General features: G+C 37.3%; 3 protein-coding genes and 1 non-coding gene across 12 annotated transcripts; 3 read left to right on the top strand and 1 right to left on the bottom strand.

Moving 5' to 3' along the window:
- The first annotated feature begins 750 nt into the window (after positions 1 to 750).
- On the top strand, positions 751 to 8,350 carry LOC120494708 (uncharacterized). 7 transcript variants are annotated; one of them, XM_089123672.1, is made up of 13 exons: positions 751 to 1,044; positions 1,585 to 1,736; positions 2,317 to 2,412; positions 2,498 to 2,551; positions 2,692 to 2,958; positions 3,047 to 3,362; positions 4,073 to 4,841; positions 4,934 to 5,116; positions 5,326 to 5,379; positions 5,783 to 6,120; positions 6,507 to 6,760; positions 6,863 to 7,069; positions 7,657 to 8,350. In XM_089123672.1, exons 4-13 carry the CDS (start codon positions 2,511 to 2,513, stop codon positions 8,105 to 8,107), a joined length of 2,880 nt encoding a protein of 959 aa, XP_088979798.1. In that variant the 5' UTR covers positions 751 to 1,044; positions 1,585 to 1,736; positions 2,317 to 2,412; positions 2,498 to 2,510; the 3' UTR covers positions 8,108 to 8,350. The 7 variants fall into 7 exon arrangements, with proteins under 7 accessions (XP_088979798.1, XP_088979797.1, XP_088979796.1 ...); XM_089123671.1 differs by having other exon boundaries at positions 2,689 to 2,958; XM_089123670.1 differs by lacking the exon at positions 1,585 to 1,736 and having other exon boundaries at positions 2,689 to 2,958.
- A 1,901-nt stretch (positions 8,351 to 10,251) lies between these two features.
- LOC120494756 (U6 spliceosomal RNA) lies at positions 10,252 to 10,359 on the top strand. The gene has a single exon (XR_005625883.1). It is a non-coding gene; the product is annotated as a U6 spliceosomal RNA (small nuclear RNA).
- A 488-nt stretch (positions 10,360 to 10,847) lies between these two features.
- skp2 (S-phase kinase-associated protein 2, E3 ubiquitin protein ligase) lies at positions 10,848 to 15,765 on the top strand. Of its 2 annotated transcripts, none has more exons than XM_039693890.2 (10): positions 10,848 to 11,006; positions 11,758 to 11,993; positions 12,706 to 12,817; positions 12,901 to 13,044; positions 13,149 to 13,283; positions 13,520 to 13,618; positions 14,420 to 14,547; positions 14,634 to 14,685; positions 14,772 to 14,879; positions 14,971 to 15,765. In XM_039693890.2, the coding sequence occupies exons 1-10, from the start codon at positions 10,993 to 10,995 to the stop codon at positions 15,152 to 15,154; spliced, it is 1,212 nt and encodes a 403-aa protein (XP_039549824.2). In that variant the 5' UTR covers positions 10,848 to 10,992; the 3' UTR covers positions 15,155 to 15,765. The 2 variants fall into 2 exon arrangements, with proteins under 2 accessions (XP_039549824.2, XP_039549823.2); XM_039693889.2 differs by having other exon boundaries at positions 12,703 to 12,817.
- A 229-nt stretch (positions 15,766 to 15,994) lies between these two features.
- nadk2 (NAD kinase 2, mitochondrial) lies at positions 15,995 to 26,048 on the bottom strand. 2 transcript variants are annotated; one of them, XM_039693887.2, is made up of 12 exons: positions 25,092 to 26,048; positions 24,395 to 24,483; positions 24,219 to 24,307; positions 23,854 to 23,935; positions 23,395 to 23,478; positions 22,583 to 22,719; positions 21,204 to 21,291; positions 20,908 to 21,051; positions 20,769 to 20,824; positions 20,635 to 20,688; positions 20,073 to 20,196; positions 15,995 to 16,539 (listed from the first exon to the last, which is right to left on the bottom strand). In XM_039693887.2, the coding sequence occupies exons 1-12, from the start codon at positions 25,329 to 25,331 to the stop codon at positions 16,404 to 16,406; spliced, it is 1,323 nt and encodes a 440-aa protein (XP_039549821.2). In that variant the 5' UTR covers positions 25,332 to 26,048; the 3' UTR covers positions 15,995 to 16,403. The 2 variants fall into 2 exon arrangements, with proteins under 2 accessions (XP_039549821.2, XP_039549822.2); XM_039693888.2 differs by having other exon boundaries at positions 20,908 to 21,003.
- Positions 26,049 to 26,270: the final 222 nt, after the last annotated feature.

Here is a 26,270-nt window from a genome sequence, read left to right as displayed (position 1 = left end):
CACAATATATTGCAGAGATGTAGCTTTCTGGGACATTGGGTCACTTGAATTTTTCACAAGAAAGTAACACAAATAAGCATGTGCTAAGACTATGTGCACATCTTGTTATTTTCTAATTACATATTCAGCGAAATGCCTCAGGGACATGCTATGCCAAAGGTGTACGATAGAAATTATTTTTATGACACAACAAAAATATTTAAATACAAGAATTATTTATTCATACCAAATTCCAAATAAGTGAAAAGCTTTTAAAAGTTCGTTTTGGTGAACCACCACTTTAAAAAGTCTAGGGGACTGAAATATTCCTAAAATTCCAGGAATGACTCTTCTACAAATGAAATGTATTCAGTAAAGCAGCTGAGAGGAAATTAGTACTTTGTTTCTGCGGAGGCAAAGTCAGTCCTGTAGGGGGAGCCCATATGCTTAAAACATATGCTTAAAAAAGACAAGAGGCCGCTTCGCTTGAACACAATGGAATGGAAGAGATGCCTTGCCCTTAAATATACTACTGAATATATAAAAGCTGAAATCCGCCGAAACTGCATGTCAATGTTAAATCAAATGTATATACAATAATCAGTAATAACATCTGCCTGCAGCGGTGCATTTCAATCTGGTCTAATGCGCATGCGCAGTAAAGAGTAAACAAACGAGCGAGTCAGAGCCGAGCCACTCTAAAAAATAGCGATTGGCTCTTTTAACTGGAAGGCGGGACTTTTAGTCCTTCATCAAAAATGCGATTGGCAGCTGCAGCGAGGGACTAAACCCCCCCATAGGAATAAACGCTGAGCCCATTGCTCATTCATAGGAGTGGAAAGTCTCCACTTTTTGCAGAGTCTTTTATTGGTGACGCAGCTCGTGACGTGAGGTCCACAAAGCACGAATCGATGCTCGCGTGATACGTTAACTTGTCGGGACCGTCTATGGTCGGGACACAAAACAAAACAGCAGTCTTATGTGAGAAAAAAATTGAACTGTTCTTGTCGTGAACTGGTTACTGAAATATTTGCGTTGTCACTTTTTGATTTAGGCGCCCTCAAGGTAAGAGTTGATGACCCGTTTTCATGTGAGTTTGAAACAATGTTGTTGTTGTTGTTAAACGCGTGCATGTTGTTTAAAAGATGCATATGCGCGTATTATCATGACGATATGATGTATTAATGCACGGGGTTTCACCTAGTGGTCCACAATTTTGTCTCTTTGCAATTATGACTCCTTAATGAATGAATTAGCATTAACGTTAACTACACATTCCTTGTGACTTTCGTAAGCGTTAATCTAACTTACGGCAGAGTAATGTTTTTAGTCATATGTACTTTTAAAATTATAATAACAATATTTACACGTCACATGTAGCTCTAATATGCATTCTTGAGATTGACTAAAATGGCAGTATATCGTCAAAAGTATGTGGACACCACACCACCATATCAGGTTTGTCCATTCCAGTAACTCAAGTGAAAACAAAACTCAGTGCTACACCATACAATGACATTCCAGAGAATTCTGTGCTTCCAACAGTTCAGGGAGGGTCTTCTGTTCCTGTATTTTTAAATTTTTTTATTTATTTTTTTATTTCAGGCAATGGCACAAAAGTACAAGGCAGACAAAATGTTTGTTAAGTCATACAGTGCAAAAGGAAACAAGAAACAAAAAAACAACAACAAAAAACAACAAACAAAACAAATCGAATTCTGCCTGAAAGGGATTGGGAAGAAGAAAACTTAACTTAAGTATGATGTAGAAATTATTTACAGAGTGAAGAACTTGATTGCCCAAAGCCCAGACACCTTTGAATATACTGTATATTAATTGTGTGCATTAGTAATGCTCCATTGAAGTTGTTTGTACTGTTTTTCATTTTCATATATTAGTATTTATATTAGTTCAAATGTTATTTTCATTTCTACAAAAGTCTAAATTATTTTTCATAGGGACTTGCCTTTTTTTAGTGATGCTGATGCATCAAAATATTGGCTACTGAAATTATTTGGCTGAATAAGTCAATTAAAGCGTTTAATTAGTGCTTTTCTGATTATGCATTTTGACTGTGTCCCACTTCATCGTGACCAAAAATTATGCTAAATATTAAGAGGTGGACTGATGTTTGAAAAAAAAAAAAAAAAACTTTAAAATGACTGAGAACATGACACCCTGGCCTGAACCGTACAAAAGAGATGAAGTCCCCAAATTCAAACTATTTTTTTAGTTTTGTTTTCCTGGCTAAACAAAAACTTTATTTACAGTTTCTATGGTTCTGTAAAAAAAAAAAAAAAAAATCTGCATCACTGATATATTTGTCTTTAACACCAGGTAACTGCGAGTCGATCCTCCTGGCAGCAATAACGCCGACCCTCATCACAAATGGCTCAACAAGCAGTTGAAAAGCTTCCTGATCCTCCTGAAGAAGTAAGTGAAATGGCAGCTGTGGCCCTCATATTGCAGGATAATGAAAAAATTTGCATGTTCAACTTCTTTTCTTTGTTTCTCACAGCTTTTACTACCAGATGGTTGGAAGCATACACTGCCAAAAGAGCAACATCTCTGGGTCAGTAAAGCTCTCTTTACCAAAGATGCATCTGGGAAGTTGACGCTGACTGAACCTCTGCAGCTGTGGTGGTCACCTCCTGGACCCCAATTGTTGTATTCACAACCTCCTCCTTTTCCTGACCCGTTCTTTCATAGCAGGCTGTTCCTTTGGTTGCCCTGTCGCATGTGGGCATACAGGCTAGTGTGCACGAAGCCCAACTGCCGTCGTCTCGGGAATCATTTGAGGCCTTGTGGGTTGTACAACACCGTCCGGAGGGTTTTACACATGAGAGGGTGGTATTTCATTGCCACAGAGTACCTGGAGTGCTGTTCTTGCAAGAAGAAGATGGCTGGTTGGTCGCAAGACGTTCTGGATCAATTGGATCTCATCCATCGTGAGAAATTCCCAGCTGTCCTGACCTACAGGTAGGCTGAGATGTTTGACAACAATCAAAACATTGTAAAGATGTAAAATGCCCAGGGTTTGATTTTTGTGTGTGTCTTTTGCTCAAAGGCTGTCTTGTGATAAAGAGGTTGTTAGACTGATGCAGTGTCAGGCACCAAGAAAGAGTGCAACCGCGATGTACCGGCACCTTTGTGTGCAGCATAAGGAGCAGTGGATGGCTCAGGCCACAGAGTACCTCTCTGTATTGAACAAGTTTCAAGATCTCAGCAGCGTTACTGTCAGGGTGCCACAGAGGAATCCAGTGCCTTCTCCGTCCTTGCTGTTGACGGTATATGCAAAGGATGCACTGACACGGCTCGGAGAGATGAAGGCCAGGGTCACTTCCATCTACGGCTCCATCCTGAAGTTGGTCTCCACCAAGAAGGTGAGAAGACGCAACTAAACTTTATGCATTTATTGCAGTGTTTTTGTTAATGACATACACTACCGTTCAGAAGTTTTAAAAAGTCTCTTATGCCCACCAAGGCTGCATTTATTTGATCAAAGATACAATCAAAGCAGTTATATTGAATTATAAATTAAAACACGTTATGTTCTGTTTGTATTTATGGTGGTTTTAAAGACTATTTTAAATGTAAAAAGCATGTACACATCTTAATAATTAAATAAACAAACAAATTAATAAACTATTCATTATTAATTAATTAATTTGTAAATCATCATCTATATCACTAAGTTATTGGAAGTAACATTTTCTTGTTATAAAAGCGGCAAACTATCTGATATTTTAAGACTTCATTGACCATGACACTGATTCATGAGGTTCTGCAGGGATCCTCTCTATGATATCATTTCCTTTTTTGTTGTATCACATAAATATTAATAAGAAGTTTTGTTAAAATATTCATATGGTTTAATTATTAAGATTTAATTCAGACCTTTTCTTAACCATGGTGTCAGGGCAGGTTTTATCATCCTGACATTTTTATCTTAATGTCAGAATTAAGCATAACATATATATTTATGAATTGTTTTTATAGTATTTCTTTTAAAAATAAATGAATAGATCTGGATAAAAAGCGTATCATTGACCGTATCTTACAACATTTACCAATTCTTTTCATTCACGTTTAGGTCACTAAGAAACAGAATTCAGCTGTGTGGGCCACAAACGTAGGAAATGAGAATGGGCAGGTCCTAATGTGTGTCCTGACCCAAACAGAGGGAGAGGGCCTGCTTCCCATGTGCTCCGGCTTGATGGAACGTTACCGGCGAGCCGGACAACCTCCTCCGCAGATTCTGTACGTGGGCCAGGACTGTTGTTCCACTACGGGCAAGAGCAAAATGGAAGCCATATTCCACGAGTGGGACCAGCTGGTTGTCAGACTGGACGCATGGCAGTTTATGCAACGGTTCGCAGCAGGTGTCACTTCAGAAAGCCACCCACTCTACGGCCCCTTCATGGGACGTCTCTTCTCCTGTATATTTGAGTGGGATGCTGGAGATTTAAAAAAACTGCAAGAAGCCAAGCGACATGAGCTGCGACAATCTAAAGATACCAAATCTGCAATCTGGAATCTTACTGCCAAAGAGTTACTTAGGCACTGCCGCCACCAGACCCGTGAGGCTCAGGTGACCAAGCAGCTAATTGAACAGCTGTTGAAAGACTTTATGGGTGCTACAGACTTCATGGGCAACAAACTGGTGGACCAAGAAAGGATGGAAACGATCTGGCGAGCCCAACAATGCCATCTTCTGTGTATTCACGACCCTCCAGGCGTACAGCTTTACAGGAAGGTCAGAGAGGTGACCAGAGGAGGGCTCTTTCTGCCTCTGTATCACTGTGCACGTGGCGTAGGATCCCTTGAATCATTCCATCAGCATCTGAACCACTTCATTCCAGGTTTGCATATCTCACAAATTATGTGTTATTTCTGTGAATTGTCTCAATTTGGATTCAAATGGGTTCAAACTTCTTTCTTTTCTTTTTTTTAGGTACAAGTACAAATGACCTGTACTTCCATGTTTATCTGATAGAAGGGGTAGTACAGTGGAACAAGGCCCGATCTGTTGCTGTCAATGAAGGCAGTCCTCTGCAGAAATATGCAAATCGTCTGAGCCAGAAGTTTCTAGGCTACAAACTGGTTGAGGATTACAGTAGCCCAGGAGAGTACACTGGTAATGCATTGCATGTTTATATGTATATATTCATGACTGGAAAACTGTGTTTTTTTTTTTCTTTCTGTTTTTTACCATGGCGTATATATTTATAAGATGTTTTAAGAACACAAAGAATTAATTCAAAAAGTGTGAAAATAATATTTGATTGTGTATATTTGAGATGCATAAAATGCTTGCTGTCAATTTGGTTTATTCCAAAATGTCAGGAATGCTGTTAAACACCACAATACATCATTTGAGATGTGCTGGAAATGAAACCGGTGGGAATTTGTATTACTTTCAGACAAAAGATGTACATACACTACCATTCAAAAGTTTCAGCAGCAACTGTTTTCAACATTGATAATAAGAAATTATTCTTGTGCAGTAAGTCAACATATAATGATTTCTGAAGGATCATGTGACACTGAAGACTGGAGTAATGATACTGAAAATTCTGCTTTGCCGACACAGTATTAAATTACATTTGAAAATATATTAAAATAAACTGGGTTGATAAATCCAGTTTATAAATAAATAAATCACTTGGTTGTTGTTTTTGATCAGATAAATGCAGCTTTGGGAAGCATTGAACGGAATTGTATGTTTGTCATGCTGTATTAATATTTAGTCAATTTTGTCTGGTTTTTGATTATTTTTTGATTGCTTACATACATTGTACAGGTGAGCTCATAGGGGTGGAGTATCTTTACTCTCAAACCAACAGAGTGTTGGAGTTGGATGACATTATGGATCCTGATGCACCTGATGGAAGTGATGATCAGCTGGAGGTTGACCTGGAATATGAGGATTCTGGCTTTGATAACCTTAATTCACCAGAGTTCTTGGAGTTCAGCCTCAAACCACTTCAGTATCAGTCAGTGCTTCTAAACTCACTTTCCTCTGGCCTCTCAACATCCCAGCCGGATCCAATAGTGTCTTCCACCTCTGGGCCCATAAAGGATGAGCCTTACACTGCCGACCAGTTCACACCTCAGGGCATCTCACAGGAGGATGATAATGTAAGTGCCGTTCACTGTTAAAAAATAATGATAATTGCCCTGCACTCTTGAATCACAGATACTAGTAGTAGTTGTCTCAGCTAGCTAGTTGTTAGGATTTGCACATGCAGTTTGAAAACAAGAACAACATTTTATTGATTGATTGATTGAATGTTTTTCATCTTTTTTTTAACTTTTTCATAAAAAATGTTCTAAAAATAGAAAACACATTCACTTGGCACTGGCTAGTTGGCAAAAAAAAAAATTCCCCACCCTGTACAAGGTATATATTTAGCCTCTTAACCCAAGTTTGCAACTTGTATTGCCTTGATTTTTAAAATGTATTTTAATATACTTTGTTTGTGCTCTTTAAAGTTTATTATACTTTTTTCCCCCTCTCTCTTCAGGAAAAGTGTATGGGACCTGATGGTGTTGCTGGGTATGACCATGTTATTAACCTGGCCAACAGTCTGGTTGAGCTTAGAAATCATGGATTTGTCACACAGCAAAAGGTGGACGAGATTGTCACTCTGTGGGAAAAGCTATCAGAGCATGACAAGGGTGGTGTCGTCCACCCGGCTCAGCCAGAAAACAAACTGTGCTTTAACAACAACAGCCACACTGATACCTTTGTGACTCCGTGCATAGATGGTCTGAAGAGGTATGTGTGCTAGACAATTAAAATATCGTGCATTTTTATTTTTTTATTTTATTGAAAGTTTTTTAAAATACCTTTTGTTCCACAAATCTTCTTCAATGTAAGCCGCCTTGTTGCTGCCATTTGCCTGGCTCTCAGCCACATTCACCCTGCCGGTCAGACCATCGCCGGTGTCAGGTTGAACAGGTGGGCTGCCATCCTCCGAGACTACAACATGATTAGAGACATTGTTCAGGACAGCACTGCCATCTCAACCCGGACACGCTTACGGATACAGCTGCTCGAGATAAACCAGAGGACATTGTACCAGTGGTGAGTCAATAATTGATGACTGTTGACTAAAAGTAATGGTGCTTTTCCACTGCATGGCACGGCTCGGCATGGTTTGGATCGCTTCGCTTTTCCACTGTGTGGTCTGACTCGGCTTGGGACGGCACGGCTCGGTTCGCTTGATCATTTTTATCCAAACATAGCTGTAAGAGTATCAGTGATCCTGGTCTTCATAAAAAGATGCCATTGAAATATAGTGTCTTTATGTTGTCTCTACATTCATTTGATTAACTTTAAATTATTACATTATAAAATATATAAACTAATACAAACATAAATATGTAAGTGTTTTAATTGTGATTAATTACAGAAAAAAATGTGTGATTAATCAATTGATAGCACTAATATACAACATGAGGCATTTGATCACAAAATTTTCTTTATCTTTTTTAAACTATCCCTTTAAGCAGACATCTATTAACACTCTATTGGGTGATATGTAGGTGCAAGATTATTTATAGTCAACAATGTCCAAATAAGACCATCAAAACAAAGTTTTACCGATTATTAATATGCAGTTGTATATTAAATATATATACGTACAGATGAATTACTGTTTCTGTACACAGGTACAATGCCAGGAAACAGAGGCAAGAACAGTTGGTTTTGCACCAGTGCATTGAACACATGAAGACTTCTGAGCCCCTACTTCCTGTGCCGCACAACGTTCCTGAGCCCCTTCAACATGGACATGTAGGAGAAGTAATAAAAGTAGTAATCGGAAGTCCCATGCCTCCTGATGCCCCACTCTTACGCCTACACCTAGAGCAAAGAGCTGCTGTCACCAGACTCCCTAATCCAACGGTGCCTAGGACCACCGCTTGGCGGCGGAGGAAAGCAGAGGGCAGAGGGTTACCTCTGAAGCGGCTTTGTGAGCAGTATTTGTGTCAAAAGTGTGGCAAACCAAAGACGAAAGAGTTTGGTCACAGCCAGTTCCGCGGAGTCCACTTTTGTGCCAAAGCCTCTGGAAAGACTGTTCAACAGTGGATGGAGGAGATGAGGAGGGCAAAGCCAACATAAACATTTTCTGTAAAAAAAAAAAAAAGTTTTATCGATATATGCTATATATGTATATTAATATAATGTTTTTTTATTTATAAATTCCATTGTTTTATATATATATATATATATATATATATATATATATATAATATATTGTTTTTAAATACTTTGAAAGTGATCTAGTTAATAGCCAATTTTTTTAATTGTTTTTCACTTAGCGGTATGTCATAGTGAAATGGCAATAAAGGCCTTTTTATTCTTTTCTCAGTGATTTTTTTTTTTTTTCTTCTACACGACCCCACACAGTGAACACATTAAAAAGTAGCACATTTTAAATGTGTTTTTAGCAACTAATGATGGAATTCTTGCCTTATAGCTAACTGAATGCTAGGACTAGCAGACATTGCAATTCGAAATAAATGTGCACATGGAACAAATATTTCGAATTTTTCAAAGCTCAAAAGAAAATGAATGTAAGTTTTTGCCCTGAAATATTTGTTTCAAGATCATTCTAATGAACACTGACTTCTAATAACACGGTGTAAAGCTCCATCTAGTGACAAACGTTGGTCTTGTTACTATCTTGATATTTTTTAAAGGGATAGCCATTATTTACTCACACTGTCTTATTCTAATGCCTTAAGAGCTTCTTTCTTTTTTAGACCACAAAAGGAGATTATTTTCTGTCCTGCTCGCATTCGTCCATATAATGGCAGTGAACGCCTTGCTTCAATGCTTTAAAAAAGAAAGACCAGGAACTGAATGTCAATGTGGCGAATGCTAAATGTTTTTAAAGTTGTTGCAAATGTATTATCCGTATCAGAATCGTAATATGGCCATTACGTGAAATTATACTTAACTTCGTTGGTAAAAGTGAATATTCCTCAAGGTGGAGGGTTTTGGGTCTGGCGAAACTGGGAAATCAAATACTACGTGCATTTAATACCAAAGCTGCATTTATTTAATGAAAAATACAGTGAAAACATTACTATTGTGAAATTGTGAAAATTATTACAAATCTAATTAAATTATTTAAAAAAGTTTGTTTTAAACGTAATGTATTCATGTGATGGCAAAACTTGGAAGACAATTACGCCACTAGATGGCGACAAGTGATTGTCTTTTTATTTTTTTTTATTGCAACAGAGAATATACAAAGAGATTTACATGACAATACAGCTCACAACAAATAGAAAATAAATGGAAAAACAAAACAAAAAAAGAAATGGAGAAAAATCATGCCAGGGGTAAAGTTATAATAATTTAAAGTTACAAAATACTTCATAGGTCTTTCTTGCTTTTTTGTTCTTAATTGTATTTAATGAATTACCATATAGTTTAATCTCTTTCATAAAGTGTTCAAAGCTTGGCTTAGCTTTAGCCCATTTTTTCACAGAATGTGATATTTTCCAAGTAATATGAAAAGTTGTATAAGGAAGCACGTGGCACTTTTGGAGTCAACATTGTCCTGTACAAAAAAAAAAAAAAAATACAACATCAAAAAGCTCAATTCGTAGACATGTTTCAAACAACTTAGAAATGAAATTTGAAACATCCAACCAACACATTTTTGAATAAATACAATTAAAAAAAAGATGAGTTACAGATTCATTGGCATTGCCACAAAATTCACACAAGTTTTCAATATTCAAGTGATTGTCTTTTAGGTCTTTTGAGTGATACATTAAAACACACTAAGGCTGCATTTATTTGATCAAAATACAGTAAAGTCAACAATATTCTGAAATATTATTACAATTAAATGTAATTATTTTCAATTTTAAATGTATTTTAAAATACAATTTATTGCTGTGATTACTCCAGACTTCAGCCTCTTGCGGGGGAGGGTGCCATTGGCTAGACGAGACAAAAGGCTCCTGAGACGTCCAATCAGAGACGTTCAATCAGAGCAAGGCACAGATACGTCCAATCAGAGCTAGGCCAGAGAAGCGCCGGCTCAGGAAATACTACGGTAAACCTACATAAAACTGCTGGATTGAAAATATAGTTGTTGTTTTTTAAAGGTTTACATGATTATTTCACCATGATTTACGGTCATAGTTGATAAGTGAGTAGAATAAAAATTGTATCCACTTACCATCTATGAAATGCATAGCTTGAGGTCATGGCCATAAATACTACTCTTCAAATTGTTCAAACTCGTGCTTGCTACGGCAGCACATATGCAAAAATTGGAACGATACAGAGAAGATTAGCATGGCCCCTGCAGCAAGGATGACACGCAAATTCGTGAAGCGTTCCTCATTTTTCATGTTGAACTTACTGTAATTTTTCATGTTGTGCACTGTCTCAAGTGAAAAAAACAGGTGGTTACGCCTGCAGTACGCTGGTCAACCGCTGGAGGGCAGCATTGCACTGGCAGTAGTATTTTATGAAGAAATGATTTTATGTAGAAATGATGTTACATCTTATACAAAGATTTTTTTTTACTTAATTCTCCCTTTGCAGGCTTGTGTTAAAAAAGTGAGTTTTTGTGAGTCTACCTCCTGATGATGATCTGTTGCTGAGAATCCACAGAGCCACGTGTTTCTATTGCCTGTATGTGTGATTTTGTGCATCACATTCATTTTACTCTAATCTGTTTTAAGTTGTAAAAAAGTAACTTAACATTGACACCACGTTTTGACATGGGAAAAACCAAAACCGTAGTCTTGTTTAGTCCTCCACAGTAGAGGGCGGCACGCAATGGCAAGTCCGATCCATCCGCTGTCAGGTGCATCACTTCCGGCCACCCACATTGCACCCAATGGCATTGCAGCAGGGCAGGCGGTCTACGGGCAGGTTTAAATCATATGCGCCGCCAGCCAGCCAGTGGGGAAGGAAGCTTGGCTTCTTCTAAAAGTTGGCAGAAGTTAATACTTTAGTTACATTACGAAGTCAATATGTCAAACGAAAGGTAATAATATATTTTTTTTCATGTAGTAAACCTGAATCCTGATTTGTATTTTAATCATATTTTCCTGAAAATACAACTTATGGGTTTCTGTATACTAAGTTACTTTAGATTCTCCCTCCACTTTGGTGTGTTTTATAACTTGTATAACTTTTTTGGTGCATCATAAGAAGCACTTAACACAGTGATAAACTTACTTGTTAAAACCTGTCTTTAGATCACCAGTGCATGGTTCCACGGGACGCTTTTTAGAAATGCATTTTAGTTGAATGTGCTGTTGGCGCGCGCCACCAGTTGTGTTGTGACGCGCAAGTATGTTTTTTCACCAATCGTGAGATTATATTAGCCAATTTAAATCATGGATTTTATTTGTATTCATTTAATGGTTTAATATTAAGTTTTGTTTTTCTAAAACGCACGTTACTATCGAGGCTATTCTAGGTAAGTTAAGTTATAGAAACGCTCGCGACAAATGGCGGGCATCACAGAACTTGGAAACTGAGCGTGGAATTTAAAGTATAAATAATCAAAAAAAGTTGTAATCACTCAAATATTACATATTGTGTAATGATGGATTATGCATACTCGTTTTATATATCTTACAGATTACATAGATTCAGTTTACAACAATCTTAACGATGGAAGCTTGAGGAATGTTTTCGTTGCTTTCTGCTGGTATACCTCTATAAATATAATTTAAACAACAAAAAATTGTGGTGTTGCTTAATGTTTTCTTTGATTTGATGTAACTTAGGCCGCTTCAAGAACTGAGTGAGAATTTGGAGGGATCCTTGTGCAGGCCTCTGAGGACTAAAGGGAAAAAGCGGTCCGCCTGTAGCGTGGGTCTGGACACAGAAAACACACCAAACGAGCTCATTCAGCAGTGGTCACCTCCACACAAAAAGCCCCTGACTTCTGCAAAAGGGAAAGAAAATGAGGAAAACGTATTTTTTCTTGCCAGACGCCCCAGAAAAAGAAGAGATTCCTCAGGTTTGTGTGTAAATTTTAACCCTATAAAGCCCACTGTATCGTATTTGATACATTAAAGGAGTAGTTCACTTTTAATAAAAAACTTTTGCTGATAATTTACTCACCCTCATGTCATCCAAGATGTCCATGTCTTTCTTTCTTCAGTCGAAAATAAATTAAGGTTTTTGATGAAAACATTCCAGCATTTTTCTCCATGGGGAACCAAACGGTTCAAGGTCTAAATGAGAGTTTCAGTGCAGCTTCAAAGGGCTTTAAACGACACCAGACGATGATTAAGGGTCTTATCTAGCGAAAAGATCGGTCATTTAAAAAAAATAAATAAAGTTTTATAAGCACAAATGCTCGCCTTGCTCTGTTCTGTGACTCTCCTGTTCGAACTCGTTCATCAAAATGAACAAATCTTTTTTCGAGTCATGACTCGAAGGGTCCTAGATAAGATCGTCTCGTCTGGTGTCGTTATGTTTCAATATGAAATGAAACATCTAAGATGCACACATGTGCAAACCTTAAATCCTGGCTATTCATGCATTAGACTTACGGGTCTATCTAGATGGAAAAATTAGATAAAGTTGCGAGAGAACTTTTTTTATGAATACTTTGGAAACTACAGACAAAACCTTAGTACTTTAATGGCCACTTACTGAATTGTAATTGCTCATAAGATAAACTGTGTGAGAAGGCCTAATTTGTTTTCTTGCTCCTCCTTCAGCAGGCTTGTGCTGGGACAGTCTACCCGATGAGCTGTTGCTGGGAATCCTGTCTCGTCTCTCACTGCAAGATCTCCTCAGGACGTCACGGGTCTGCAAGCGCTGGCATCGTTTAGCGTAAGTCCAGTGTTGGAAGTTTCGAAGACCACAGATCCCCTGTGATATAATTATTATTAATAGTCAGAATTCTGCATTTGCAGGTTTGATGAGTCTCTGTGGCACGGGGTGGACCTGGTGGGAAAAGCTCAGTTAGATGCGGAGCTTGGGCAGGTGCTCTCAGCTGGGGCATTGAGGCTGCGCTGTCCGCACACCTGCATCGGTCAACCCACTTTTAAAAGTACAGAGTGAGTAATATAATTTTCCTAGTGTCACAATTAAGATATGTTGTTTAATTCCTGCTGTTATTGCTGTCTTGCATTGGTAATTTTCAGTACTGTTTGAATTACAGGAAACTTCGCATCCAACATTTGGATTTATCAAATTGCACAGTGGAGACGTCTGTTCTAGAAGACATCCTGTTTCGCTGCAGACATCTGCAGAATCTCAGTCTCGAAGGATTGGTGCTCTCCGATAGTATTATCCAGTAAGTGAAAACCCATTTTGCACACTACACCTTAGCCGTAGATTTTTGGTGCGTTCAAGTTGTCGGAAATATCGTATTTACGAGTTGAACGAAAATAAAGCCAGCACAAAGTGGGGAAACTACGGATGTCTGCCAATCGATCATATTTATTTCTCTTTGTAGTATTTTATGTCGAAATTACACATTTAATGTAGTTGCATTTCGATTTCTTAAACCTTTTTGTTGCTTTCTTGCAGTTCTCTTGCTCAAAATACTGAGATTGTCCGACTGAATTTGTGTGGCTGTTCTGGCTTCTCTCCTGAATCTCTGGCTGAGATGCTGAAATCTTGCACTCGGTAAGATTAACGGATCTACAGCTTTGTTTGGGGTCGGTCAGATTTTCTGAATGTTTTTGAAAGAAATCTCTTGTGCTCATTTAATCAAAAGCACAGTTAAATATTATTATTACAATTTAAAATATATGTTTTCTTGTTTATGGTGTTTTAAAATGTACTTTGTTTTTGTAATGGCTGAATTTTTAGCATCATCACTCTTGTGAACAGTCTTTGGTGTCACATGATCCTTCAGAAATCATTCTAATACGATGATTTGCTGCTCAAGAAACATTTCGTTTTGATGGTTGATATTTTGAGGAAACCATCATACGTAATTTTATTTCAGGAATCTTTGTTGAATAAAGGTCAAAAGAGCAGCATTTATTTGAAATCTTGAAATTCATTGAATTAATGACAGTGTTTCCGCTACAATGTATTTTCAGTGCCGCTGCAAAATCTTCACATGATCAGTAATATCATGACATTCACATCATTCAGTTCGGCTGAGCTATCGATGTTGTTACGGAAATCGGTTGTTTTTTATCATATGACCCGTTGAAGTTGAAATTACGAATTTGCATACAAGAAATGTGATGTGAATGGCCCCTAAAGTGGACTTGGGTGCGGTTGTATCGTTGTGGTTTTACGAGTAGCCTACACACAGTATTGGTCCGACACCCGAGCACTGGTCTCAGTATCGGTGCATCCTTATATCTATTAGTAATATTAGTTGTAGAATTTTCTGTCTCATGGTCATTTTTTTTTATTCATTTAATTTTATATGTTGATGTATTCATTTTTGTCATCTTTTTCTCAATCCAGAATTGAAGAAATGAACGTGTCGTGGTGTGACTTCAACAATCTTCATGTTCAAGCCATTGCTAACAACATTCCCTCCAGCATCACTCAACTGAACATCAGTGGTTACAGACAAAACCTCATCATGGAAGGTGAGGAAAGCATTGAGTTTGACTTTTGTGTGACTTTTTTTTTTTTTTTTTTCCCCAAAGATCATTGATACATTTTTGCGTTTCAGATGTTAAAGCTATAGTAAAAAGATGTCCGAACCTCACAACCCTAGATTTGAGGTGAGTTTGTGATTTGGGAAGGTGATTGTGGATCAGATGCATAATAGCACACAGCAGAAGGTTAACATTATGTTTTATCATTACAGTGATAGTGTGCTTGTGACGACAGACAGTTTCCAAGTCTTGCAGCAACTTTCCTCCCTGAAACATCTGGGACTGAGTCGTTGTTATCAGATCCACCCAGCTTCTCTCATGTAAGAGATTTGAGAGGTCTTGGTCTCTCTTCAAATGCTTTTACATACAAGCTATAAATATTCTTTCTCTTTTTTTTGTTCCCTTCTACAGTGACTTTGAAAAGTTTCCAAATTTGCAGACCCTGGAGGTCTTTGGGCTCATACAGGACAGCTACCTGCCCATTCTTTGTAAAGGTTTACCGCACATACAGATCAACACACAGCCTTTCTCCACTGTGGCACGTCCCACCTCGTCATCAAGAAAAGATCGCACACTTTGGGGAATGCACTGCTGACTCGTCTACAAACATTAATGTTTTTAATACAGGATGATTACAGGGTAAACCAAATAGATCAATATTGTGACCTATTAATTGTGGTTTTAAAAATGTCTTGCATCACTAGTGTAAGTCAGTTTCAATTTTGTGAAGATGACAATTGTGTTAGAGGTCCTGAGAATCTTGAATTGAGTGGTGTTCTTGTGTTTCAGCAAAGATCATATTTTATACCACAACCACTCTTATTTTGTGGTAAATGATTGTTAGTGGTATATTTTAACTGTTACCAGTAGCTGTTCTAGATTTGTTGTTTCAGGTGAAATCTGGAACATAGAAGGTTCTATTTGTCAAATGCAAGATCTGTTTTCCTGCCCAGATCAAGTACATTTCCAGTTTTACTTTAGGATAATCAAAGGTCTAGTTAGTAATAAGAGAATGATTTTGTGCTTGTTTTATACTGTTTCTGAATTATTTTGCCATACAAAAGCCTTGAGCAGCAGAGAAAATATTGTGAATCTTCCATTTTTCAGACCAGTTTTAATATTGGAAAACTTGAATTTTCTAAAACTTTGACATGTAAATGTAATTTTTTAAGAATTGTAAATAAATGTATTGCTTTTTTATTTAAAGTCAACCTCATCAGAGTTTATCTGTTTCTTAAGTCACACAAAATTATACTTTCTAAGTGTACACTATGTATTAAAACAAATGCAGACACTTTTAAAAACCGAAAGTGTGGTTTTACATAATTCTGACATGTTTTCAACAAGCTTTTCCATAATGGTTTACCTGACAGGGTAGAGTTGGACTCCGCACCCAACCATTTGCCTTATTGTGTACCTCAAAAACATTGAAATATCAAGTTTCTTAATTTTTTTTTTCTTTTTCCATGGGTTGTATTTTAGACTTTGACTTAAACAATACTTCTGTCCATGTTTGGCACAACAGTGTTCACTAGTATAAATAAGCTTGTCAACAAAAAGTTCCAATCAGTAACATGGGTATTTCTGGACCATTGTAAATAAAGCAATAGTGATGTAACAATTGACAATCTAATGCTGTGTCTAGGAAAAATTTGAATATTCATTTCTGGGGGATGCAACCAATTAAGGGTAATTTAAAGTGTGAAATCCTGATACGTACATTTCATCTGCAAACCTCATCCATTAAAACTCAATGCTTAAATAACACAATGTCTCAAAGTCTAAAGACAATTATTCAGTCCTTAATATAGTTCATGGAGCAACAGAATGATGTATCAAATGATTTAATCAAGAATGACAGTTCGCAGCAGGTCGTCCTCATTTAAACTGATGGTAGCAATGGCACCATCATTAAACTCAAAGGATGTCCCACCATCCACCACCATGCAGGCATCCCAGCACCTTGAGCGGACACAAACCCTATAGAAAACAAGCACGTAAGCATTAATGTTATCACAGAATTTTAACCGCCTTTTATTAAAAAAATATTTGGGACTTGTTTCACAGACAGGGCTTAGATTAAGCCTTAGTTCAATTAAGAAAATTCAAGAAATTTTTATAAACATGTTTTATTACTGGTGTGCATCAAGTCAATAGAATGGCACTGAAAAATTGTAAAAAAAAATGTCAGTGTGAAGCGAGCTGCTTTCAGTTAAAGAGTAACTAAACCCCTGGTCAGAGCCTGACTCCACCCACTAGCAATATTTGAAAAATGCTGAAAAAATGGGCAGACCCCAGCGGGGCCAGGGGGCGTGCACCTGAGACCCGCCGTGAGTGAGAGCTGCTGTCAGACTCTAAAATAGAGCGAGACTGGAGTGACGCAAGTAACTGCCTTTGCAACAGAGCGGCCATTTGAAGTCGAGGACTTTTCTCCCTCACCTTCACCTGAAGTGGATGAGGGTGAATTGTATGTAGACACAGGGCCAAATCCATTCGAGCCGCTGGCTCAAACTGCGGTCTTAACTCCCGCATCGCGACCGGCATCTGATGAGTTTTGTCGTCGAGTTGATGTCAATAGCGCGCGCTCTGTGGGCATGTATTCATATTGATATTCTGCCGCTATGTGAAAAAATCCAGCAAAATGCACCGGCTCGTTTGTCGACCCCAGAGGATTAACTTTATCCTAACCATAAATTGTGATTAAAATATCCATGATCACTCACATCAAGACGCCGCTGCGGTGGAGGAGTCCATGCAGGACGAGCAGTGTTTGGCACTGCGTGTGGAGCTGTGTGGAGAAGCCCATGTCCACCTCTATTCCGTCACTATCCTGATCACTGTACTAAACTAATATATGATATCCTGATCGTTTTCAATACTCATAAATCCAACTCCTGACTCGCTACAGTAGTTTTGACGGAACCAGATGCTTTTATACCAGGGGCTGCCAAGGGCGTGGTGAGCTCGCACCAAGGGTGTGACAGAGTCGCGTCTGAGAGTTCGCTACGTCAGCAAGTACCCCTACTGCAGGAGCTTTCCGTTTAACCTGAAGAGGGCAGCACTCAGACGTTTTTACACCATATATTTGAAAATCAAAACACTTTATACTCAATTGTCAAAAAATGTACTCGAATCAATGAACAGCATTTATGAGGCTCCATTCTTACAGATCATTAACTAAAAAAAGTTGTTTTGGTGTTTAGTTACCCTTTAAAATAGCTCAAACATGCAATTTAATCTGTGAAACCAGGTGTATGAAAAAAATCACTATAAAATAAGGTTTGATTTGTTAACAATTAATGGATTATGTATTAGGTATTAAAGGAGTAGTTTGCAGCAAAAAACGTTTGCTGATAATTTACTCACCCCCATGTCATCCAAAATGTCGAGGTCTTTCTTTCTTCAGTCGAAAAGAAATTAAGGTTTTTGATGAAAACATTGCAGGATTTTTCTCCATATAATGGACTTCAGTGGGAACCAGATGGTTCAAGTTCCAAAAGAAACTTTAAGTACAAACTGCAAACTTGTTCAAAGGGCTTTAAACGATTCCAGACGATGAAAAAGGGTCTTATCAAGCGAAACATCGCTCGTTTTATAAATAAATAAGAAAGTTTAAAGGGGTGATGAACTGAGAAATCAAATTTTCCTTGAGCTTTTGACATCTAAGAGGTCATCACATTATAAGAATACCCTGTAAGTTTGAGAACTGAAAACATCCTTGTTAGTCCAATAAAAGCCTTTATTGACACCAGCCTCTGAAAACGTCTCGTTTTTAAAAGTGGGAAATGACATCGAAAGAGTTAAAACACCACCCCCGCAGAAGAAGATCAACGCCTACTTCAACAAGGCCGGTTTAGCCCCGCCCACCGATTCGCGCATTACACGCATAGCTAAGTAGCCTAACATACATGCCTACCTCGTGATGACAAACCGGATCGTTCTACCGAGCAATACAGAATATTTTGCAGTGCCTGGTTGTGGAAGACAGTCGCTGCATAAGCTTCCTCTGGATTCCAATAGGACTTCATGGATATTTTTAATGACGTTCCAGCTGATGAGGGTAAAACATCGTCGTCAGTTCGCTTCATTTCACTGAGGATTGTTTTGTAAACAAGACTGGATTTGCAGACCGATTAAGAGTAAAGAACGGTGCTGTGCCGTCTATATTGATCTGACAGGAATATTGTGCAACACACGGACTCTGGGTCGAACATGTGGGCGAATCCGGTTGCCATTTGACAACATTGGACGTTTTCCCCCACGTACACCGACGGGTGAGTTAAACTCATTATAATATGCAAAACTGTCATCCACTCGCAGCAGTGGGCGTTTATTTCCAAGTCAGTCCGACACGCCCATAAAAACCGACCGTTTTTCAGGAAGGCTCACAACTTGGGTACAAAATAGCCTATTACTTATTCATTTTTAATGTTTTTGAATGCAAAAACTAAGCGAACGTCATAAATTGACCTCAGACAACAATATAATACAATTTAAAAAGCCAGTTCATGACCCCTTTAAGTTTTATTAGCTCAAACGCTCGCCTTGCTTTGTTCTGTAACGCACTCCTATTCGAAGTCGTTCATCAAAATGAACAAATCTTTTTCCGAGTCATTTGGTTCATTCGGCGAAAGAAACGAACGAACTGATTCAGAAAAAGATTTGTTCAGTTTGTTGAACGAGTAAGACTTCGAACAGGAGAGTCACGAACGTGCACCACAGAACAGAGCAAGTCGAGCGTTTGATCTTATAAAACTTTTTTTTTTTTTTTTTTTTTTAATGAGCGATCGTTTCGCTTGATAAGACCCTTATTTATCGTCTGGAATCGTTTAAAGCCCTTTGAACAAGTTTGCAGTTTGTACTGAAAGTTTGTTTGGAACTTGAAGCGTCTGGTTCCCACTTAAGTCCATATGGAGAAAAGTCCTGGAACGTTGTCATTAAAAACCTTAATTTCTTTTCGACTGAAGAAAGAAAGACATGGACATCTTGGATGACAGGGGGTGAGTAAATTATCAGCAAAAGTTTTTTGAAAAGTGAACTAATCCTTTAAGAACTAACAAACTCACCTGCATTATATGACTGACTGACAAGAACGTTTGACCTAAAAATATCAAAATTGAAACTACTGTGGAAACAAAGACACCTACATCTTGGATGCCCTTGCGGTAAGCTAAAACATACCAAAAATGTATTTCAAAGTGAACTATTCCTTTAACCAAGTATAATATGAACTCTTTCCCCACCAGCGTTTTTAATCATTTTCACAAATTTCATAGTCATACAACAAAATATTCTGGGGCTATCTAAACATGCAATACATCAAAAGAAAAAATACAGACTCTCTGCTTTTAAACAACAAAAGTTGATCAGGGGATTATGTGCTCATTTTTTATAGCGGCCCCCTAGCGTATAACAGTGAAAATATGGAACACCGGAACATTCCATCAATGGCAGGGAAAGAATAAAATAATAAAATTAATAAAATAATAGCGAGTATGGAAATAAAAACTTACTTTTTGGCAAAACCTCTTTGTCGGCTGTTGGAAAATACTCTGTTGACTATAGGCTCCCTTATACTGAAGAAAAGTTTGTCCGCCTCTGGGCCGAAGATTAAAGACTCATTGTATGTCTCAGTCACTGAACACAAAAAGAGAGAAAATTATTTAAAATGGAAGTATATTAATTTTATAAGTAAAATAATTTAACAGAATAGTAATTTAAAACTATAAAAAGTCATTTTAAAATACAAAAGATAATCTATAACACATTACAAGGTTCCATTAATGCATACTAACATAACTAACAATGATCAATACATTTGTAACAGTATATATTAGTCTTTGTTAACGTCAGGTAATAAGAATTCAACTGTTTATTGTCAGTCCATGTACCTTAAATAATATTACCAGACACAACATTTGATTTGAATTACATTAGTAAATACTGAAATTTAACATCAACTAAGATTAATAAATGCATTACAAGTATTTTTCATTGTTAGTTCATGCCAACTAATATAATTAACAAAAGGAACTTTATTGTAAAGTGTTACCAGACATTTTATTGTGAACTCACCACTCCTAATAAACTCCCGATTTAGAGGAACATCCAAACACGTTTTTGATTTTCCTAATATACAAAAAACATTGAAATCATGCTTGTAATGACTGTTGATTCTAACTGTCATAGCGCAAATTTATGTTTCTAACCTATTCTAAGGACATCCTCGACTGACTGCTCCACAAGCTTATTAATATTGTAGGACCTGGATGAAGGAAGAATGATTTGGTAACTCGGACAATATAAAATCATATCAGATAACTTCAGTCAAGTAATGCTTTGACTCACCAGGCTTTAGATCCAGTTCCAGTGCAAATGCTGAGCCCTGAGCTCTTCTGTTTCTCCCACGGCCCGTCATCAATGGAGATTTCATAGTATGAAGCCCTATGAAGCGAGAGTGTAAGATGGGGTTTGAAGTGTTTATACTTCACCCTGTGGCAAACAGAAATCCAAAAGTAAGGGGAGATGGGGGTGTGGGATACATGAAGTGAAGGAGGAAATGCAGTTGATGAGATGCAGTGTCCTTAGGATATGGTCAGCGACTGGTTCCACATCATGACAGACAGGAGGGCAGCGATATATACCTGGAGGACAGAGACTCCCCGATGAAGATCTCATTGAGCCCTCGGACTGGGAGTAGGTGAGGCCTTTCAGAACTGTCGTGTGTCGTACCTGTCGCAAAAGTATGATATCATTGTTGTCTCCTCTAACAATAGTTAGGAGTTACGATGGAATTAGTCAGATTTTCATGCAGAATGGCAGGACTGCATGAAACATGAAATCCCAGTAGACAGCAATAACACTAGAACGAATTGGGAAATTTAACAGATATATTTGTGATATACAAATGATACATATAGGTGCATTAACATTATCAGCATTAAAATCCTAAATAACTCTAAAAAACTAATAAAAAAATGAACTTACAATAAAATCAATGTACTATAAATTCAATATAATATAAATATAATAACCTTGTTTGGGTAAACCTCACAAAGAAGGTTTTAGATCGGTATAATTTTCTTAAGTCTCTTCTGGTGTCATAAGGCAGCATTTATTTGATCCAAAATACAGAAATATTGTGAAATATTTTTTCATTTTAAAACAACCTTTTTCTATTTGAATATAATTTACAATGCATTTATTCATGTGTTGGTAAAGCAGTTGGTTTCAGCATCATATGATGTTACAAAAAAAAAAAAGCTTTTGTAACATTATACACTACAATTCATAAGTTTGGGGTGAGAATGTTTTTATTTTATTTTAATTTTTTTTTGGAAAGAAATGAAAGAAATTAATACTTTTATTGAATTGATTAAAAGTGATCAAAAGTGATAGCAAAGACATTTCTAATCTTACAAAGGCTTTCCATTTCAGATAAATGCTGTTCTTTTGAACTTCCTATTTATCAAAGAATCCTGAGGGAAAAAAATGTACACAACCGTTTTCAACATTAATAATAATAATAAGAAAACAGTTATTTTAAATTGAAAAACTATTTCACATTATTACCGTTGCTGTATTTTGGATTAAATAAATGCAGCCTTAAGAGCAGAAGAGACTTATTTTAAAACATTTATATATATATATATATATATATATATATATATATATATATATATATATTATTTTTTTTAACATTTTTATTATATATAAAAGATTTATTAAATATAAAAATTCCAAATGAAAAAACACACACACACACACACACACACACATATACACACACTTTATTACAATAATGTGAAAGTTTTTATTTTCTTGCAATAAAATAATGAGATTTTTGGTGCTAAATTATTGCAGAAATTATAATCAGTTTTAAAAAAGAAACACAAATCATCCTTTCTCCTAAATTTTGCTCTGAAATATGAGCAGAACGTTATTGCCAGTATATGTGAGATTCAGTAGAGCAGCAGAGCGGAATGTCTGGTTGAGATAATTATGTGTGGTATGGGACTCTTACTGCGCAGAGTGTCATTGGTGATACGGTGTGCTTTGCTGTGCTGTTCCAGGCTCAGCTGCAGCTCGTGCAGGTCCACTGGAGTCGGGTTGATCCCGGTGCCCTCCAAGTACATTCGGATACGCTGACGCCACTGCCACCTAGTGAAGATAGAAGGGGAAAATATTGACGGCATAAAGCAGGTACAACGATGTTTAGAATGAAACAGGCGACTCCAAAAATGGGTAGATCTTAGTAGCTCTCAAGTAGTCTCTTATTGGTCAGGTTCAATCTTGCTAAATAGCAGCACTTAAACTGTGGGTAATAAACACTTTATTTTAAAGTGACATGGATACACGTTACTACATGTACTTACTATCATAATAACATTAAATGACATAACTCTATAGTAAGTACATTAATTAGTATAACTCAGTACTTATTTGAGTAAATACAATGTAACTATGTCGCCTTAAAATAAAGTGTAGCCTGTTACTTTTCTCCACCCTGGTAAGGCTGGACAAATCAGTCATTGATGATAAGAGGATAAATATTAATCATTTAATCTTTTCTTCTCCTTTGTTTTAAATAATTTTTTTATACATTTTTATTAGAATCACATTTACTTTATTTCTTAAACATCTGTTATGATTTTATCATTATTACTTTTTTAAATGTACTCTGATTTGTGAATTTAAATGTGCTATATAAATAAAACAGCCCGTTGCAGAGTACTTTAGCAAGAAGTAAAGAAGAAAACAACTGATTGCAAATTGGATTATATAGCTAATTGGATTACAGCTGACTAGACGCAAGAGTAAATAAGAAGTACTTACCTGAACTCACCCTTCCGAAGTTTCCGTAAGGCCTCAGAAAAGGCTTGTGTATAGTGCATAGGTAAACACAGGTGGCCCTCTGACCTTCATATACAAAAAACACATATACATTATGAAACAAATAAACTTATACTTAAAGTGTAATGCTTAAATGCTTAAAGTGTTAGTTCACCCAAAAATGAAAATGAAAATTTTCATTTTTGGGTGAACAAACCCTTTAACTTAAAGCCTTTCCGTATAATGCATAATAAAATAATTTTAATGCATTAATTATTCCATGTAATGCACCTTATAATGCATTGTATGTTCTCATGAATAATTGTAACCACAGTTCCGATACATTATAATACTTATCCATTCATTGAACAGATCTGTAGAAAGTATAATGCATTAAAACACCTGACAAACAACCAATTTCAGAATCTAAACTTAAAATCACTATAGGCTAGTTTTTATTACCTTTCTGGGTCTGTATTGACCCCCAATACAGGTTTGTTCTTATCATACACTTTACTGGCAACAAGTAGCATGGTTCCATCACCTATGAAACAATGTCTGTTAGAATTTACACACACGCACAAACAATATGCATATGCAGGGCCTAAAATTACGTTTTTGCCAAACCTGGCAATTTTGCCAACAGATTAATCCTTATTACAGTTACAAAAGTTATTCAGTCAACTTCAAGATGAATGATTGTTCTTAGGAATATATCCATTCAAGTGCAAAAAATGACTTGCATAAAGTCCTGTGAAACCATCTCTCATATGCCAACTGGTGACCATTAAAAAATCAAGTATAAAAACCAAACACCTGAGCTTTACCTCCAGCAGAGATAATGGCATCGGCCCATCGTACTGTGTCCTCGTCATATTCTCCTCTTTTTACAATGCGCACCTCAATCCCCTGTTTCCTACAAAGACGAAAGGACCATCTTAAAAATTGTTTGAAAATGATTTCAAACACTGTCAGAATTTCCATTTTTTGAGCGTCATCTTACTGCAGACTGTCCACAATCTGTCCAACATTAAAGGTGTGTATATTGTGTCTCTCCAGAAGCCCAATGTAACTGGATCCTTTTAGGGCAAGCTGTGATGACAAAAATACGACAGAGTAAATATCATAAACAATGTATTGCTTCTTGAAAATATCATCACTAGTACAAAATAAACAGTCTTTTAACATTGTGTGGAGTTATTTGGACTCTGGACTTCTTCATACAATTTTGCTGCAGGCATTGTTGGTGGACTGTTAAGCCCATTTTGCTTGCTACTGAATTGAGCTAACAATAGTACCAACAGGAAAGGGAAGTAACATATTAACAGACTTCTTTTGTTGAGCAAAACAATCAAACACTATCAGAAAATAGAAGGCAGAAAACAGTGGTAAAGTAAAACTTTTTAGGTAACCCCTATATAAATATTTATATGTATATCTAATAGCTAAATATGAATATCTTCAGTAAACTTAAATATAGATAGTGAGGGGAGGAGAAAGTGAGGGTGGTTCCAGAAGGAATTGATTTTGAACAACAGCTTTAAACCCCAAAGAAATGTATAAGTAAAGCCAAAAGTATGTAGTTATCATTACTTGAAGATACTTTTGTATGTCTGTATAATACAGCACCCGCCGTAAACGTTCTGTAACAGGATAAACCGGTGCATTTGATCAATACACAAATAACTTCACAAGCTTACCAGCTGTTTTAGATCCTCCTCCGACAGTCCCGCGTATCGATATCTCTGCTGCTCGAATTCATATCGTGTGGTCTTAGTCACAACCGCCACCTTCGCAGGTTTGAAGCCACATTCAGCTTGCGAAGCAACTTTACACGCGGCGGTCTGATGAAAACACAGACGACTACAGTAGCTCCCAGTGAAACCCGCCACTATTGGATTTCCATAGGAAAGAGTTTTCCTTAAAGCTCGGGATAGCATTCTACTACCGCAAAATAGTATTGGAGAAATGGTCAGGGGAAAAGATATTTAATGTACAATTGTGCAGCTCTTGCTGTCACTGATCAAATAGTAGACAGACCACCAATCAAAACTACTTTTCCAGAGCAAGTCATTAAAGGGTCTTTATGAGCTTGACAATGCTTAAGGTTTCTTGGCAAAATAAATACAATCCACACAAACTTTACTAAACACACACAACTGATTTATCTACGGGGTTGTAAGGTTTGCAAGTTAATGTAACCAGCAGCATTCAGAGACTCGCAGGTCACCTGACAACAATGGCAAAGCAGTAACGTTAAGCACCTAATCTTACTTTCTAAACCTACGAATGTGATCTGACTAGCTGGGTGTCGCCTACTGGCTAGTGGCTACGCAGTGTTGGACGCACAGGTCACATTTGCTGAAGGTTTCGTGAACGATGCCCTTTCTAGGTGTAGTGAACAGCTAGCTGATTAACGTTACAGCTGTCAGTTTTAGCGTGTCAAACTGTCCACCAACTCTACTTCTCCAAGCCTGACCGATCACATCCCCGTCTATCTGCCCTACGACGGAGAGCGTTAGCGATCTACCGAAACCTGACCTTTATCGTCTGCGTAAATACAGACGATTCTTCAAATCACAAAGTTGAGGCTAATAAAAACATCAGATCCCACACTCACACATGCCGCCATCTTTAAAGCACGTAGCAGCGCTGACTCTGTGGGCGTGGCTTTGAAAAGACGGGGTTACAGGGGTTTCAGTCCCGCGACATACACGGGGCGTTTCCGAGGGTGAGGCCATCACACCCCTTTCCAAAAAAAAAAAAAAAAAAAAAAATAGATAAGTTGCAGGTCACCGCACATGCGCAGAGTATAGTGCCTTCTTCCCGCGCGCTTTTCAAGTTACTGAACTGATTGATGATGAAGAGCAGACTGGTTA

This window comes from Pimephales promelas, chromosome 19 (assembly GCF_988280905.1).
Source record: "Pimephales promelas chromosome 19, fPimPro1.hap1.1, whole genome shotgun sequence".
Taxonomy (NCBI): domain Eukaryota; kingdom Metazoa; phylum Chordata; class Actinopteri; order Cypriniformes; family Leuciscidae; genus Pimephales; species Pimephales promelas.
The sequence above is the reverse complement of the archived record's forward strand: the minus strand, read 5'-3'. Positions and strand labels throughout refer to the sequence as shown.